At 48.0% G+C, this 18628-nt stretch overlaps 1 protein-coding gene across 1 annotated transcript in view; it reads right to left on the bottom strand.

Moving 5' to 3' along the window:
* Positions 1 to 18628, bottom strand: part of vav1 (vav guanine nucleotide exchange factor 1) — a 122054-nt gene that overhangs the window by 40600 nt on the left and 62826 nt on the right. Inside the window, 2 exon segments of the mRNA XM_080216505.1 lie at positions 1141 to 1206; positions 2547 to 2605. Of these exon segments, the coding sequence (XP_080072631.1) occupies positions 1141 to 1206; positions 2547 to 2605 (125 nt within the window).

Genomic DNA, 18628 nt, shown 5'->3' with positions numbered 1-18628 from the left:
GCAAAGACCCGTTGAACTGGGGTGGGGTTTTTGGGTCTTGGGCTGTGTGTGGTCAGAAAATCTCACCCCTGGTGTTGAACCTGAACCTGGAACTTCTAGTCCAGAGGTAGGGACGCCACCCAGTGTACACAAGACCTGCTACAGGGTCACCACAAAGAACTCCAGAATAGAAACTTCAATCATGACCCAACATCTAACCATGTGCAACGAGCAAAGCTCGACAATGGGGAGGTGTTGTGGAATTATTAACTCTTTAACTGGAAAGCAGGCTAATTGATGAGAACTCTCATTGGGTTGCCAATCTAATGCAGGTGGTTAGAGGAGATTCTCGACTTCTAACCCTCTCACTGTGATGACAATATCTCTATTGGGTTGCATTCCATCAGTACCAGGCCACAGCACGTCAACCAGCCATGGCCAAAAGGTGCATTTGCATAGCACCTTTCGCATCCCAATATGTTTCAGAGGAGGGTTACCAAACAAAATGTGGCACCAAGGTGAAACTATGGCAGTTGACCAAAGCTTGGTCAAAGAGAAGAGAGAGAAGGAGAGAGGAATGGAGAGGTTTACAGAGGGAATTCATAGAATCCCTCCAGTGCAGAAGGAGGCCATTTGGCCCATCGAGTCTACACCAACTGCAACCCCACCCAGGCCCTATTCCCATAACCCCACATCTTTAAACTGTGGGAGGAAATCGGAGCACCCGGCAAAACCCATGCGCACACGGGGAGAATGTGCTAACTCCACACAGACAGTGACCCCGAGACTGGAATCGAACCCGGGTCCCTGGCGCTGTGAGGCACCACTGTGCTATCCCAATTCCAGAGCTGAGGGTTCCTGGATGCTAAAAACACAACCATCCATGATAACGAAAATCAAAATAAATGCACAAGAGGCCAGAGTTGGAGGAGCGCAGAGGGTTGCGGAGATGGAGAAGGTCAGAGAGAAAGAGAGAGAGAAGGGAGAAAGAGAGGGATTTGAAACAAGGGACATACATTTATAAAATGGAGGTGTTAGACTAGGAGCCAGTGCAGGTCAGCGAGGACAGGCGAACAGGGCAGTGCAGGCGAGGATACAGGCAGCAGAGTGTTAGATTGCTGAGGGTGCAAGGCCAGAGTGTTGCAGTAATCTGTTACTTACTCAATGACATCGGAAAGGCCACTGTAGATATCATCGTTGACCAAGCTGTCCTCTGTTGGGAAGGAGCTGGAAAAAGATATATTTTATTCACTTCCTTCACACGGCATGTACTACAGCAGCTGTTCACTAAACCTCACCACATGAGAGTTAGTGTAAATTATGCAGTTTGTGATACAGGAGAGAGAGACATTTCTGGGGTCAGACAGTGAGAGGACGTGTCTCCTTTCTCTTCCTGCTCTGCCACTTTTCATTCAGCTCATATCCAACCCTTGTTGCCCCCTGTGATGCCTTGCCCTTATTCAATGGCTGTTGTCCTCTTGCCTCCTGGGCCTTTCTCTTAAATTTTATATATTATTATCCGTGTTAGTTTTTTCTTGTGTGTGGTGGTGCGTGGGGGGTACTGTACTGTGGCAGGATGTGGCGGGGTGTTGGGAGGGGGCAGTGGTGGGGAGGACAAAGGGAAACAGAGTGATGGTCTGTTTCTGTTGTATTTTAGATGGTTTGTGGGGGGGAGTTGGTTGTTGAGATGGTGTGTGTTAGGAGGAGGGGGCTGTTAGGTTGGCTGTTTACATGTTTCCGGGGGCTGGGATGGATATCCAAGTGATGTGTGTGTGCGTGTGTGTGTTGGAGAGTTGATTTTTTTGGGGAGGGGGTTTCTTGGGTGTTGTATCTATTGCTGAGTCAGAGTGAGCCAGTGGGATTAAACATTACTCCAATAAGGAGTTGGGCTAGGGTTCCAAGGTACATAAAAGGAGTTAGCCTGCACGAGCTGTCTGTACAGATGCACCGAAATTCTACCAGCCCTGCCCACCTCGGGAATCGGAGCGGGCAAGGGGCGGACATTGGGAAGCATCGACCTCGGGCGGGATTTTCCGGTTTCGGGACGAGCGAGGCCCACCCCATGGAGTCAAACCAAAATCTACATTGAAACGTTCTTGCAATCACACTGGGAGCTTGCTGTGCGTAAACTGAGTGTTTGCCTCCCTACATTGTAACACTACAAAGCGTACTTAACTGGCTGCAAAGCACCTTAAGAGCTTCCTGAACAATAACGGTACGGTCAAAACACAGGCTCTTTGGTTCTGTTCACAGAAGCAAAGAAGCTTTGAATCGAGAACTGAGTGAAGAATTATACATGGAATCTGGAGTATAGAAACTGGGGGCTTCTCCAACCATCTGATCAACCTTGGGATTTATTCATCTCAAGTGTAAATAAATAAGTTTGTGGTGAGGAAATGGTCCTTTCACTGATTTACAATGGGTTCAGTGGAAACTCTTAACAAGGAAAGCTTCCTCTGCCAACCTCACTAAAGTCTCATGAAGTTGCCACAGAAACAGCAGTGTGTCCGTCCATTCAGGGGGAGGTGGAGGTGAGTGGTGTATAAGGTGGCGACGGTTCCACTTACCAGATTCCTTTCCTCTGCGCAATGGAAGTGTATGATAAATAGGACAGAGTGTCTATGACCTGTAAGCCAATGAGAGAGAGTTATGTTGAAGTGCTGCCTGCACAGAGGATGTGGTACCCAATATTAATCTGCCAACCGTATCAGCTTAACCAAGCGACCACAGAAGGAGAATGAGTCAGGTCAGCTCAGAAGGGTGACCCTGTAACCAAACACTGCAGATAGAGTGGGGGAAGAAGATAAAAGGGTGCAATAATTGGTCACGCAAAACAAGATCAAAGAATCATGGAAACCCTGCAGCGCAGAAAGAGGCCATCTGGCCCATCAAGTCTGCACCGACCACAATCCCACACAGGCCCTATCCCCACATCGCTACACATTTACCCGCTAATCCCTCTAACCTACGCATCTCAGGACTTTAAGAGGCAATTTTACCGAACCAATCAACCTAACCTGCACATCCTTGGAGTGTGGGGGGAAACCGGAGCACCCGGAGGAAACCCATGCAGACACGGGGAGAAGGTGCAAAAGATAGTTAGCCATCGGAGGTGAAAAGGCACAGATTCTCACATATGGGCGGCACAGTGGCACAGTCGTTAGCGCTGCTGCCTCACAAGCGCCAGGGAACTGGGTTCGATCCCCAGCTCGGGCCACTGGCTGTGCGGGGTCTGCACATTCTCCCCATGTCTGAGTGGGTTTCCTCTGGGTGCTCTGGTTGCCTCCCACAGCCTGAAAGACGTGCTGGTTAGGGTTCACTGGCCGTGCTAAATTCTCTCTCAGTGTACCCGAACAGGCGCCGGAGTGTGGCAACTGGGGGATTTTCACAGTAACTTCATTGTGGTGTTAATGTAATGTGACACTAATAAAATAAATAAACTTTAATTCATGCAGAGAAATACTTTACAGTTCGGAAACAGGCCATTTGGTCTATCAGGTCCCTGTTAGCCCCTGTTGCCCCCAGATGAAAATAATTTCTATTTCTCATTGCCTTTCTTTCACCCACATCTCTGATCCAATCTCCAACATTGAACGTAGAATTCCTACAGCACAGAAGGAGGCCATTTGGCCCATCGAGTCTGCACTAACAACAATCCCACCCAGTCCCTATCCCCGTACTTACTCTGCTAGTCCTGACATTAGCACAGCCAATCAACCTCACCCTCACATCTTTGGGCTGTGGGAGGAAACCGGAGCACCCGGAGGAAACCCACGCAGACACGGGGAGAATGTGTAAACTCCACACAGACAGTGAGGCAAGGCCGGAATTGAACCCAGGACCCTAGCGCAGCAAGGCAGCAGTGCTAACCACTCACATGTATGCTGTACACTGACCCCCTCCCCACCCCACAACAACACTGCATACGACCCTCACATATTTCACCCCACCCCCGCAGCCGTGAATTGTGAGGACAGAGATCAGGCTCTGTTGTAACGTCTGGAGGAGAAGGTCAGGTGGTGATGTCTCCGGATTAGCAATCCAAAAACTGTGGGTTCAAATCCCAGCTCGGTATACCAGACGGTGGAACTGAAAATCATTCAATAAAATCTGAAATTTACTCTCAATAATGGAGACCGTGAAACCATTGTCAATTGTCAGAAAAACTCATCAGCTTTGCTAATGTCCTTTAGGAAAGGAAATCTGTCATCCTAACCCAGTCTGGACTACATGTGGTTGGCTCACATATCTATTAATATGATGTAGGGCAAAGGCAATTAGGAAATAGCCTCGCCAGTGATACCCAACACCTGGTGAAGGAATTAATTAAACGCCCTGACGACATTCCTGAGAAAGGTTTATATATAGAATAACAGAGACCCAGGAGTGAGTTACAGACTGGAATCTAATCGAGGGATTCAGGGTGGTTTATATATAGAATAACAGATACCCGGGAGTGAGTTACAGACTGGAATCTAATCGAGGGGTTCGGGGTGGTTTATATATAGAATAACAGATACCCGGGAGTGAGTTACAGACTGGAATCTAATCGAGGGATTCAGGGTGGTTTATATATAGAATAACAGATACCCGGGAGTGAGTTACAGACTGGAATCTAATCGAGGGGTTCAGGGTGGTTTATATATAGAATAACAGAAACTCAGGAGTGAGTTACAGACTGAAACCTATTCGAGAGGTTTTGAATGGTTTATATATAGAATAATAGATAACCGGGAGTGAGTTACAGACTGGAATCTAATCGAGGGGTTCGGGGTGGTTTATATATAGAATAACAGATATCCGGGAGTGAGTTACAGACTGGAATCTAATCGAGGGGTTCGGGGTGGTTTATATATAGAATAACAGATACCCGGGAGTGAATTACAGACTGGAATCTAATCGAGGGGTTCGGGGTGGTTTATATACAGAATAACAGAAACTCAAGAGTGAGTTACAGACTGAAACCTATTCGAGAGGTTTTGAATGGTTTATATATAGAATAATAGATAACCGGGAGTGAGTTACAGACTGGAATCTAATCGAGGAGTTCGGGGTGGTTTATATATAGAATAACAGATATCCGGGAGTGAGTTACAGACTGGAATCTAATCGAGGAGTTCGGGGTGGTTTATATATAGAATAACAGATATCCGGGAGTGAGTTACAGACTGGAATCTAATCGAGGAGTTCGGGGTGGTTTATATATAGAATAACAGATATCCGGGAGTGAGTTACAGGCTGGAATCTAATTGAGGGGGAGGTTTGTATATAGAATAACAGAAACCCGGGAGTGAGTTACAGACTGGAATCTAATCGAGGGGGAGGTTTATATATAGAATAACAGATACCCAGGAGTGAGTCACAGACTGGAATCTGATCCAGAGGTTGGGGAAATATTTGATGTCAACACTGCACCAGGATGTCATCTCCTGTGCTGGGAATTTCTCTCATGTGCAATCTGAAATTCACCCAGTGAAAATAACAATAAAAACATGGCTGACACCAAACCACAGAAAGTTAATAATAATTACCCCACAGTTTGACTCACTTTCGCAACCCATTTGGTATACTTCCTTATTTCTCAATACTTTCTGCCTGCAACACTAATGTCTCAATGGAAGCCAGCAGACAGGAAGGTAGCGCAGAGTTCTGTCAGCAAATTGAGCCTACGTCCCAGTCCCTCTCACGCGTAAACACCCCGCAAACACTCAGGGAAACTCTGAAATCATTTTTTGGTTTGGCATCTGATTGTTCGTAGGTATGGATTGGAAAATCCACCACATTGTTGTCGTCCTGTCTCTGAAGCCTCATTTCCTTTAATTAAAAAAACCCCACAAATTTTCTCAGGAGCCGAAGGAAATTTGGCATGTCCGCTACAACTCTCGCCAACTTTTACAGATGCACGATAGAAAGCATTCTTTCTGCTTGATATGGGCTCCTGCTCTGCCCAAGACTGCATGAAACTCCAAAAGCTTTTGAACGTAGCCCAATCCATCAGGCAAACCAGCCTCTCATCCATTGACTCCATCTACACTTCCTGCTGCCTTGGGAAAAGCAGCCGGCGTAATCAAGAACCCCCCACCTTCTCCCTTCCACCTTCTGCCATTGGGAACAACGCGCAAGAGTCTGAGGTCACGTACCAACCGACTCAAGAACAGCTTCTTCCCTGCTGCTGTCAGACTTGTGAATGGACCTATCTTACACTAAATTGATCTTTCTCTACACCCTAGCTATGACTGTAACGCTACTCCTTTCCTTCTCTATGAACGGTATGCTTTGTCTATACACTGCGCAAAAAATAATACTTTTCACTGTACACTGATACGTGTGACAATAACATGTCAAATCAAAATCCTGCTAGCAAGGTATTGTGTGTATGGTGTCCCTCACAAAATGGACCTGTTAATTCAGACATACCTGCCTGTTGATTTATTTACACCTGCCTTCTAACCCATCCCTTCCGAGCTGTCACACTCCAAATTTAAACTGAGGAACATGAACCCTCTGATCCCCAGGGATTGGGATCCTGGGAATTATAGAGAGGGAGATGGGAGATAAGTGATCACTTACACAAGGCCAAATGCAGGACATCACAAATTTCCGAGCGGATAGCGGGATGCGTTTCGATCCCTGCACAGGTTTGAAAGGCAGCTCAGTTCGTTCGATGCACAGTTCCCTCTGGCCAGCATGTGCAGTAAATAGCTCAACACTAATCAAAGAATCACCACAGCGCAGAAGAAGGCCATTCGATCCATCAAGCCTGCACCGACTATCCAACAGACCAACACATTCAAGCTCTACATCCGAAGTCCCATGTGTTTACCCCAGTAATCCCCCTAACGTACACATCTTTGGACACTAAGAGGCAATTTAGCATGGCCAAACAACCTAACCTGCACATCTTTGGACACTAAGGGGCAATTCAGTATGGTCAATCTACCTAATCTGCACATCTTTGGACATTAAGGAGCAATTTAGCACAGCCAATCCACCTAACCTGCACATCTTGGGACTGTGGGAGGAAACCGGAGCACCTGGAGGAAACCCAAGCAGACACGGGGAGAATCTTTGGACACTAAGGGGCAAGTTAGACACGGGGAGAACGTGCAAACTCCACACAGACAGTGACCCAAGGCTGGAATCAAACTCATGTCCCTGGTGTTGTGAGGTAGCAGTGTTAACCACTGTGCCACCGTAGCGCCCAATGTTTTCTGGAGCTTATTCTTGGCAGAACTGAAACGCGTCTCTTTGACCATCTGTCCTTGTCTCCGTGAACCAGATATCGCCACATTCTCCAATGACAGAGTCAACATCTGCACAAGCTTCTTCCTCAGTTCTTCTTTATCCCTTACCATTCCTACGCTGTTATCTATTTGATATCAACTCAGATCTCGACTTCACTAGCATCTGACAATACAACATAAACAAGGCCTTACTTCACATCCGCAAACTCTCTCGACAAGCTTTTAATCTTAATTCATTCATGGGATGTGGGTGTTGCTGGCCTGGTCCAACATTTATTGCCCATCCTTAATTGCCCCTTAAGAAGGTGATGGTGAGCTGTCTCTGGAACCACTGCAGTCCCTGAGGTGTAGGTACACCCACAGTGCTGTTAGGGAGGGAGTTCCAGGATTTTGACCCAGCAACAGTGAAGGAACGGCCAATATAGTTCCAAGTCAAGATGGTGAGCGACTTGGAGGGGAACTAGAGTTTCTGTGTGCCTCCTGTCCTTGTCCTTCCAGGTGGGAGAGGCCATAGGCTCGTGAAACACTGTCAAAAAAAGTCTGGGGGCATTGCTACAGTGCATCTTATGGATGACAACGTGATTGTTTAATGCATTTGTCGGTCTACATAGCTGGAGGGTTCCACAGGGCTTTTCCTCAGGAAAGGAAGGAAATTTGGCATGTCCACCACGATTCTCGCCAACTTTTACGGATGCCCCATAGAAAGCATTCTTCCTGGTTGTATCACAGCTTGGTCTGGGCTCCTGCTCTGCCCAAGACCGCAAGGAACTACAAAAGGTCGCGAATGTAGCCCAATCTATCACACAAACCAGCCTCCCATCCATTGATTTTTCTCTATACTTTCCACTGCTTCGGCAAAGCAGCCAACATAATGAAGGACCCCACACACCCCGGACATTCTCTCTTCCACCTTCTTCCGTCGAGAAAAAGATACAAAAGTCTGAGGTCCCGTACCAACCGACTCAAGAACAGCTTCTTCCCTGCTGCTGTCTGACTTTTGAATGGACCTACCTCGCATTAAGTTGATCTTTCTCTACACCCTAGCTGTGACTGTAACACCACATTCTGCACTGTCTCCTTTCCTTCTCTATGAATGGTATGCTCTGTCTGTATAGTATGCTGGACACAATACTTTTCACTGTATACTAATACATGTGACTATAATAAATCAAAGCACATGGCACAGTGGTTAGCACTGCTGCCTCACGGCGCCAGGGACCCGGGTTCGATTCCCGGCTTGGGTCACTGTCTGTGTGGAGTCTGCACGTTCTCCCCGTGTCTACGTGGGTTTCCTCTGGGTGCTCTGGTTTCCTCCCACAGTCCAAAGACGTGTGGGTCAGGTTGATCGACCGTACTCGGTTGCCCCTTAGTGTCAGGGGGATTAGCAGGGGTAAATACGTGGGGTTAGGGGGATAAGGCCTAGGTGGGATTGTGGTCGGTGCAGACTCGATGGGCCGAATGGCCTCCTTCTGCACTGTCGGGATTCTATGATTGTACAAAATCAAATCAAATCAAACAAGCTCAGGGCTGATTCTAAGACCGGGGTCGGAATTGTCCGACCGTTCGTGCCAGCGGGATTTTCCCATCCCGCCACAGTGAAGGGAGAATAGGCCGAGTGCCAAATTCTCCGCCTTCCCCGCAGCGATATCGTGGCACGAATGGCCAGTGAGATTGCACCCCTAGTTGTACTCTCATGTGACCATGCTTCCGTCACAGGGATTGGGAAACACCACATTTGCTGAGAAGGGAAAGAAAGGGTGCAAAGCACGGTGAGCATTTAATGAGAATTCTGAGGCAGCTGGAAGAAAAAGATGTTATTTTTAATCTTTGCGTATTTTCACTTTCTTTTTGCACAATTTCTGAGGGTTCTTCCGTTGCTGAGGCTGTGCTGAGTGGGGAATTTTCAAAAAACTGAAGCAAGTGCAGAGAAAAGGAACATTACAATCTTTGACATGTTGCTGTTTTACTACCTCCCCCCGACCACCTGCAAAATGACTTGGGTTCCTTTAGAGTTTACCAGGCTACAAGAGGCAGGCATTGTGGGTGGGGTGTCTGGATTTCAATGGTTTTGGGGCAGGTACTCGTGCTACTGAGGGAGTACCCACACATCCGCCAGTGCCTATTGTTAGAGCAACGCATCGTCCAAACCCTCTTACACTTCCCATCGCCCCGGGTGAGGCCCAGAAGCAGGCCTCCACCCCACAGAAACACCCGTCATTTTCGCCCAACTCCCCGCAGGAGGCCACATGTGAATTTTGGCAACTCCTCGGGGTCGGAGGGAGGGAATAGAGACCTGAGTCCGAACGTCACGAATTCAAAGCCCACCCCGAGTGCACAATTCAGGCCTGACGCTCCCCAGCGCGGTACTGAGGGAGTGCTGCACCGTCGGAGGTGCTGCTTTTTAGATGAGATGACAAATTTCGGGCCTATTACCCTCCCCCCCCCTTCACAGAAGACGTGGCCCAGGGCGCTTTCCCGACAGAGAAACAGAGGCGCTCTTTCCAGTGCTGTGGCCGATACAAATCCCTCACCAACATTACCCTAAAAAAAATTACGTGCTCGTTTATTACCTGCTATTTTCAGAGGAAAACCTCCCTTCGGCCTAGTGAGGCCTAGTAAGGCCTAGACATGCCTGGCCACCCTCATCCCAACTGTGGCGATTTAATTGGCGATTCAAAGTTTCCATTTGCTGCCGGGTCTCAATTTTGAGTTTGTGTGGGGGGGGGGGGGTGAGAATTCGAGGGAAGGGGGGGAAACAGCTTAGCCTGCTGAGACCTCATGTGGGAAGGGAGGCATGCCTCTCTCCACATCGAACCACTTACCTCCACCCTCAGGTCTCTCTGTCATCCCCTCATCCTCTTTTCCTCATCCCGGAACTCACCTCCCTTCTCCCGGCCACTGCACGATCCCTGAACTTGGCTGGTCATGGATGTCAGGATCGGTGGGGAGGCGGGGAGGGGAGCTGGGGGTTGGGGGTGCGAATTCTACAGCTCCATTGTGGCAGGGGTAGCGGGGGTGGGGGGGGGAGTTGCTGTAAATTGTGGCGGGCAGTTACACAACTCCCACCCTATTTGATGGATACGGTAAAGTCTCAGTGGTGGGGGAGGGCTATAAAATTCCGCCCAGGGAATTAGGATCTGGGAAAAAAAGAATCTGGAATTCAGAATCCATTGATGACTATGAAAAACCCATCTGGGTCACTAATGTCCTTTAGGGAAGGAAATCTGCCGTCCTTACCCCGGTCTGGCCTACATGTGACCCCAGAGCCACAGAAATGTGGTTGACTCCCAACTGCTGTTGGGCAACTAAGGATAGGCAATAAATGTTGACTCAGCCAGTGATGCCCACGTCCCATGAATGAATGAAAAAAACTGCTTGTCGTCCCAGTCACAGCCACAGCTGCCAGTGGCGCTGTTAGGAGCATAGAGCCACTGGCTTCTCTGAGATGACACCTCCATCTGAGTGATGGGCAGTGGTCACCTCCCCTGCCAACTAACATTCCTCAGAGGAAACCCCCAGGGTGGCAGCGTGGCACAGTAGTTAGCACTGCTGCCTCACAGTGCCAGGGAGCGGAGTTTGATTCCCGACTTGGGTCACTGCCTGTGCAGAGTCTGCACATTCTCCCCGTGTCTGTGTGGGTTTCCTCCCACAGTGCGAAAGACGCGCTGGTTAGATCCATTGGCCAGGCTAAATTCTCCCTCCGTGTACCCGAACAGGCACCGGAGTGTGGTGACTGGGGGATTTTCACAGTGCAGTGTTAATGTAACTCCTTGTGACATTAATAAAAAAACTTAAACTTAGAAACTTAAAAATCGTGCCCATTAGTTAAGAACCATGGATGTCCCATTGCAGCTTTATAGGAGTGTGGTTAAAGGCCACACTTAGAGTATTGCGTTCAATTCTGGTCGCCACATTACAGGAAGGATGTGGAGGCTTTGGAGAGGGGGCAGAAGAGGTTTCCAAGGATGCAGCCTGGATTAGAGGGATGAGTTGTAAGGAGAGGCTGGACAAACTAGGGCTGTTTTATCTGGAGTGACGGAGGCTGAGGGGAGACCTGATAGAAGAATATAAAATTATGAGAGGCAGAGTTGGAGTCAACAGTCAGAATCTCTTTTCCCCAAATTTGAAATGTCTAATACTAGGGGGCACGCACTGAAGGTGAGCAGGGAAAAAGTTCAAAGCAGGTGCAAGGGGCAAGGTTTTTACGCAGAGAGTGGTAGGTGTCTGGAATGTGGTGCCGGGGTGGTGGTGGAGGCAGATACGATAGGGGTGTTTAAGGGGCTTTTAGATTAGTGTGTGAATACGCGAGGAATAGAGGGATATGGATCAAGGGCAGGCAGAAGGGATTAGTTTAATTTGGAATCATGTTCGGCACAACATTGTGGGCCACAGAAGGCTGTGGAGGCCGGGTCATTGAGTGTCTTTAAGACAGAGATAGATAGGTTCCTGATTAATAAGGGGATCAGGGGTTATGGGGAAAAGGCAGGAGAACGGGGATTGAGAAAAATATCAGCCATGATTGAATGGCAGAGCAGACTCGATGGGCCGAGTGGCCTAATTCTGCTTCTACGTCTTATGGTCTTTATGGAAGAGCCTGTTCCTGTACTCTACTGTTCTCTGTCCTATGATACTTAGTTTATAATTATCTTATAAGTTCCAGAGGATTTTGCATCACACAGCACAAAATCTCTTGTTAGCAGTTTGATGATATTTTTATTTAGCTGTCCCCTTATTCTCCCCACAAGGTCATAAGTTCACGCCCTCTTATTCTGAAAGTTCAGCATTTCAGCTTCTGCTTTGGTTGTGTCGACAGTGTGTGGACTAACATCCATATTCTGCCAGCTTAATGTTGGTGTTGATCACATTGTTTTTCTGACTGGAGATCTGTGGACAGTGGTTGCAGAGAATTCTGTGCCAGAACTCCTGCTGTTTGATCTAGCAGAGTTTCTAGGTGGTCTGATGAATAAGTTTGTTACGACACAAAGACTGGGGATACTGAAGAGGATTGCCAGAGGATACAGCAGGATCTAGATGTAGTCCAAAGATGTGTGGGTTAGGTTGATTGGCCATGCTAAGAAATTGCCCCTTAGTGTCCAGGGTAGCTGAGGTTAGAGGGATTAGTGGGTATAATATGTAGGGATATAGGGGTAGGGCCTGGGTGGGATTGTGTTCGGTGCAGACTCAATGGGCCGAAGGGCCTCTTTCTGCACTGTAGGGTTCTAGATAGGCTCGAAATTTTGGGCGGAGAAATGGCAGATGGAATTTAATCTGGACAAATGCAAGGTGATGCATTTTGGAAGGTCTAATGCAGGAGGGAAGTAAATGGTAAAACCCTTAGAAGCATTAGTAGCACGGTGGCACAGTGGTTAGCACTGCTGCCTCACAGCACCAGGGACCCGGGTTTGATTCCCGGCTTGGGCCACTGTCTGTGTGGAGTCTGCACGTTCTCCCCATGTCTGCGTGGATTTCCTCCAGGTGCTCCGGCTTCCTCCCACACTCCAAAGATGTGCAGCTTAGGTGGATTGGCTGTGTTAAATTGCCCCTTAGTGTCAGGGGGATTAGCTAGGGTAAGTGCATAGGATTATGGAGTAATGGGGTGAGGGTGGGATTGAGGAGATTCGATGGGCCAAATGGCCTCCTTCTGCACTGTAGGATTCTATGATTCTATGATTAAAAGACAGAGGGATCTGGATGTACAGGTCCATAGCTCCCTGAACGTAGCAACACATGAAAGTGGGTAAGGTAGTTGAGAAGGCATACCATATGCTTGCCTTTATCAGTTGGGGCATGGAGTATAAAGTCATATTGTAACCGTAAAGAACTTTAGTTAGGTCACGTTTGGAATATAGCATACATTTCTGGTCGCCCCACTACCAGAAGGATGTGGAGGCCTTGGACAGGGTACAGAAAAGGTTTACCAGAATATTGCCTGCTTTGGAGGGTGTTGGCTATGAGGAGAGATTGGAGAAACTTGGTTTGTTTTCACTTGAACATTGGGGGCTGAGGGGAAACCTGATCAAATTTTACAAAATGATGAGGCACGGACAGAATGGGTAGTCAGAATCTTTCTCCCAGCGTAGAAATTACTGGGCAGCATTGGTTGATGGTAAAAGGGGGAAAGTTTAAAGGAGATATGAGAGGCAAGTTTTTTTCCACACAGAGTAGTAAGTGCCTGGAACGCGCTGCCAGAGGAGCTGATAGAATTAGATACAATAGCAACGTTTAAGCAGCATCTTAACAGATACACGAATAGGAGCAGATAGAGGGATACGGACCACGTAGAGGCAAAAGGTTTTTAGTTTAGAAAGATGTCATGTGTCGTGCAGGCTTGTTCCTGTGCTGTACTGTTCTTTGTTCTAATCGCTGACACTTTGGTGCAGAATTGGGGGAGATATCACCTTTCAGATATGATGTTAGGTTGACGATCCCCCTGTCCCCTGAAGGTGGGTGAGGAGGACCCCACTGTAACATCTGGAGAAGTGCAGGGGAGTTCCTCGGTTCCCTGGACGACATTCGTTTCCCCGCCCCCGTCCCCCGACCAACATCAGTAAAGCCAGGTTGTGTGGTCACTGTCACTCTTTACTGTTGGGTCCAGTTTAGCTGCTGCGTTTCTTTTATTACAACAATAACCACGCTTCAAAAATTACTTCACTGGCTGCAAAGTGACATTGAGGGTATGATTTTCTTTTAGATAAGACTGATTGTGTGAGGCCAAAGACTCAGTTGGAAACAAAATATCGTGCTTGTGAGTTGGTGGAAAGCCATGTGACATTGAGACGTTTGGGATAATTGTGACCCATTGGACTGGGGAATCATCCCAAACTAAGATACCAATACGTTCTTTCTGGTCATATCACAGCTTGGTACGGGCTCCTGCTCTGGCCCAGGACTGCAAGGAACTACAAAGGCTTGTGAATGTAGCCCAATCCATCACGCAAACCAGCCTCCCATCCATTGACTCTGTCTACACTCCCCGCTATCTCGGGAAAAGCAGCCAGCATCATTAAGGACCCCATGCACCCCGGACATTCCCTCTTCCACCTTCTTCCATTGGGAAAAAAATATAAAAGTCACAGACCAACTGATTCAAGAACAGCTTTTTCCCTGCTGCCATCAGACTTTTGAAAGAACCTACCTCATAGAATCTACAGTGCAGAAAGAGGCCCTTCAGCCCATTGAGTCTGCACCAAACACAATCCCACCCAGGCCCTACATAGTATACCCACTAATCCCTCTAATTTACACATCCCTGGACACTAAGGGGCAATTTCTTAGCATGGCCAATCAACCTAACCTGCACATCTTTGGACTGTGGGAGGAACCCAGAGCACCCAGAGGAAACCCACACAGACACAAGGAGAATGTGCAAACTCCACACAGACAGTGACCCGAGCTGGGAATCGAACCCAGGGCCCTGGAGCTGTGAAGCAGCCGTGCTAACCACCGTGCCACCCATATTAAGCTGATCTTTCTCTGCACCCTAGCTGTTACCACAATACTACATTCTGCACCCTCTCCTTTCCTTCTCTCCTATGTACTCTATGAACAGAATGCTTTGTCTGTATACACACAAGAAAGGATACTTTTCACTACATGCCAATACATGTGACAAAAATAAATCAAATCAAATCAAATCAAATCAAAATCCCTCCTATTGAAGGGATCCAACTATCGAGTAAAATTTAAATACAAGCTAGTTCCAAATAAGATGTTGGTGGACACAGGGGTGTGGCCCTCTTGTAGAACGCGTACAAGTGATGGGGCAACCCAGGCTAGTGAGTGGGCTACAGGGGTGGCCCTCCGTCATCTGAATGGGCGACAAGATTGAAATCGGGCTTGTTCACTAACCGAGACCGCATGAATCAGATTAAATAAATCTAATACAGGCCGAATATTTCATAATGAGTTGTAAAAAATGCTTGATCATTCATACATTAATAGAACTCTCATCAACGTCCAATAGTTAAAAACAAGAGAAATATCGACACTTTGGACACAAAGGGAGTTTTCAGACCCAGTGTTGTGAGCGTTCAGCACGCACCTCACGTCACTCGCCCTCGCTTCCTGTGCAAATCATTTCAGTTACTCCAGAAGGAAAAAAACCTACACTGACGGGGGTCAGCCGAATGTGGTAACCTTGTGTATGGACAGCGGTCAACAAAATGTCTCGTGGGACCGTCCTCAGATCCAGAAAGGCCACATATGTCCCCCCCACCAACATCTCCCCATTGCCCCCCCCACCAATCCCCTCACCCCTGCCCACACACACACACACACACACACACACACACTTACACACACACACCCCAGGCCGCAGGTAACCCACCACTGGTATACACCAATCTGAAGAACTGAGAGATTGAGAAAGTGACAATGTACTTAACACAGAGAGTCTGAGAGAGGGGTTCCAGAGATCAGAGCCAACTACACCAAGGATTTTCAAAAGGCTAGAATTGGAGGCGATTGCAAAGATAGGGGGTGTTAGAGGGCTAGAGGAGGTTACAGTGATAGGGAGGGTTAGAGGGCTGGAGGACGTTACAAAGATCTGGGAGGGTTAGAAAGCTGGATCTGGGCGGATTGGAGGGTTGGATGAGATTACAGAGATAGAGAGGATTAGAGGGCTGGAGGAGAGTGCAGAGATTGGGAGGGTTACAGGGCTGGAGGAGAGTGCAGAGATAGGGAGGGTTACAGGGCTGGAGGAGAGTGCAGAGATAGGGAGGGTTAGAGGGCTGGAGGAGATTGCAGAGATAGGGAGGGTTAGAGGGCTGGAGGAGATTGCAGAGATAGGGAGGGTTAGAGGGCTGGAGGAGATTGCAGAGATAGGGAGGGTTAGAGGGCTGGAGGAGAGTGCAGATATAGGGAGGGTTGGAGGGCTGGAGGAGAGTGCAGAGATAGGGAGGGTCAGAGAGCTGGAGGAGAGTGCAGAGATAGGGAGGGTTAGAAGGCTGGAGGAGATACAGAGATAGGGAGGGTTAGAGGGCTGGAGGAGAGTGCAGAGATAGGGAGGGTTAGAGGTCTGGAGGAGATACAGAGATAAGGAGGGTTAGAGGGCTGGAGGAGAGTGCAGAGATAGGGAGGGTCAGAGAGCTGGAGGAGAGTGCAGAGATAGGGAGGGTGAGAGGGCTGGAGGAGAGTGCAGAGATAGGGAGGGATGATGTTGCCGAGGGTTTTGTAAATAGGATGAGGATTTTAAATTTGACGTGCTCCATCCGTCACCCCCCCTTTTATATCTCTTTGAATAGATTTCAAACAATGTCATAGCACAGAAAAAACATGTCAGTGTGTGTGTGTGTGCACTCGTGTGGTAATGCAAGCCTACTTGTGACTAATAAATAAACTTTAACTTTAACCACGATGATTCTATGAATATTTTAAGCTGCGAGGTAATTTCCTGAATATTAATGGTTGCCGGCGGGGGGGACAGACACATGCTTGTGTTATCGTCCCAGGGTATTTAATTTGGTCCATTCTGGTTAATGAGTTTGAGTAAAAAGCATTGCCAAGCACATAAAAACAGCACAGGGCATAACTTAAACATGTTACCCTGCAAGCAAGAAGCGACTTCACAGTGGCAATTAAATGACTGTGAATCTTTAAGCGTAAAATGGGCCTGTGTAAATATTCCACGGTAAGCTCGGGCATTATTACTTGTTATACGTCTGTTATGAATTGATCAAAGGAACGAAGGTGGGTGGGTGGGTGGCAGGCGAACTAATTTGACGCTGAAATTAATTCCTGGCTATTCATTATTCCCCATGCAAGCTGACTCAATTAGATCCTGGTCTGTAATTCATTCTCCCTTGTTAAATTGTCCATAGGCCTCCATTTCGTACTGTCCTCAAGCTCACTCCTGGCCTCAATTATACTAAATATAAACCTGGCAAGCCCCTCAATTAGATTCTGCCCTGTAATTCGCTCCTGGTTATCTATTACTCTGAGCTTCAATCACTCGGACCACTGGAGTAGAGTTCAGCCTTTATCCCAGTCTCGATAACCCATCCTTTCATATCCCAGGCAATGCAACCCATCCAATTACAGGGTGACCCCGACGTCAATCAACAATAACATTAAGCATTGAGGAAGACTGATCTTGTTAAAGAGTCATAGAATCCCGACAGTGCCATTCGGCCCATCAAGTCTGCACCAACTCTCTGACAGAGCATCTCATCCAGGACCCCAACCCCGTAACCCCTACACATTTCCCCACTAGTCCCACTCAATCTTTGGACCAGGCCAGTGCCCCCCCTGCCCCCAAATGTGCATCGTTGCTGCAGCATAGACAAGGACCACGGCGGCAACTCATCATTAAGGCTCCCTCGGGAGTCTTGGGATCTGCCCCCCGCCCCCCCCCCTCCGGAGATCACAGTGTTTGGGTTGGACTTGTCTCGGGCAGCGAACCCAGGAAAGGAGAAAGTTGCTGCCTCTCTCACTGTGGCATTGGCAACGGTGGAACCAATTTCCAACACAGGTGTCCTGAGTTTCATAGCATCACAGAATAGAATCATTGAAACCTTACAGTCCAGGAGGAGGCCATTTGGCCCATCAAGTCTGCACTGACTCTCTGACAGAGTATTTTACCCAGGTCCTTTGCTCCAGCCTATCCCCATAAGCCCACACATTTAGCATGGCCAATCCACCTCAGCTATACATCCTGGGACACTAAAGGACAATTTAGGATGGCCAATCCCCTCAACCTGCACATCTTTGGACACTAGGGGGCAATTTAGCATGGCCAATCCACCCAACCTTCACACTTTTGGACACTAAAGGACAATTTAGCATGGCCAATCCCCTTAACCTGCACATCTTTGGACACTAAGGGGCAATTTAGCATGGCCAACCACCTAACCTTCACACTTTTGGACAGCAAAGGGCAATTTAGCATGGCTGATCCACCTAACCTACACATCTTTGGACACTAAGGGGCAATTTAGCAAGTCCAACCACCCAACTTGCGCATCTTTGGAGACTAAGGGGTAATTTAGCATGGCCAATCCACCTAACCTGCACATCTTTGAAATGTGGGAGAAAACTGGAGCACCCGGAGGAAACTCATGCAGACACGAGCAGAACGTGCAAACTCTGCATGGACAGTGTCCCGAACCAGGAATTGAACCCAGGTCCCTGGGCAAGAGTGCTAACCATTGTGCCGCCAAGTTGTATAACGCCCTCATCAACCACGTTAACTTGGTCTCGGAATGCACTGAAGATTATCACGATTGTTGTCGATTTGGTAAAATAAACATGGATGTGTTAATTAAGGCAAAGATTTCCCAATGGGAATTATTTCCGCCATCAACACACAGTGCAACACTTAGAGTTCTCAAGGTGGCTGTAGAACAGCTGAGATGTATCTACAAGCTCGGAACCTAATTACCAAAAGGGATACTGAGGCACGGGAGATG

This window comes from Carcharhinus amblyrhynchos, chromosome 33 (genome assembly GCF_965287045.1).
Source record: "Carcharhinus amblyrhynchos chromosome 33, sCarAmb.v2.hapA, whole genome shotgun sequence".
Classification (NCBI taxonomy): Eukaryota; Metazoa; Chordata; class Chondrichthyes; order Carcharhiniformes; family Carcharhinidae; genus Carcharhinus; species Carcharhinus amblyrhynchos.
This window is presented reverse-complemented; position numbering and strand designations above follow the sequence as displayed.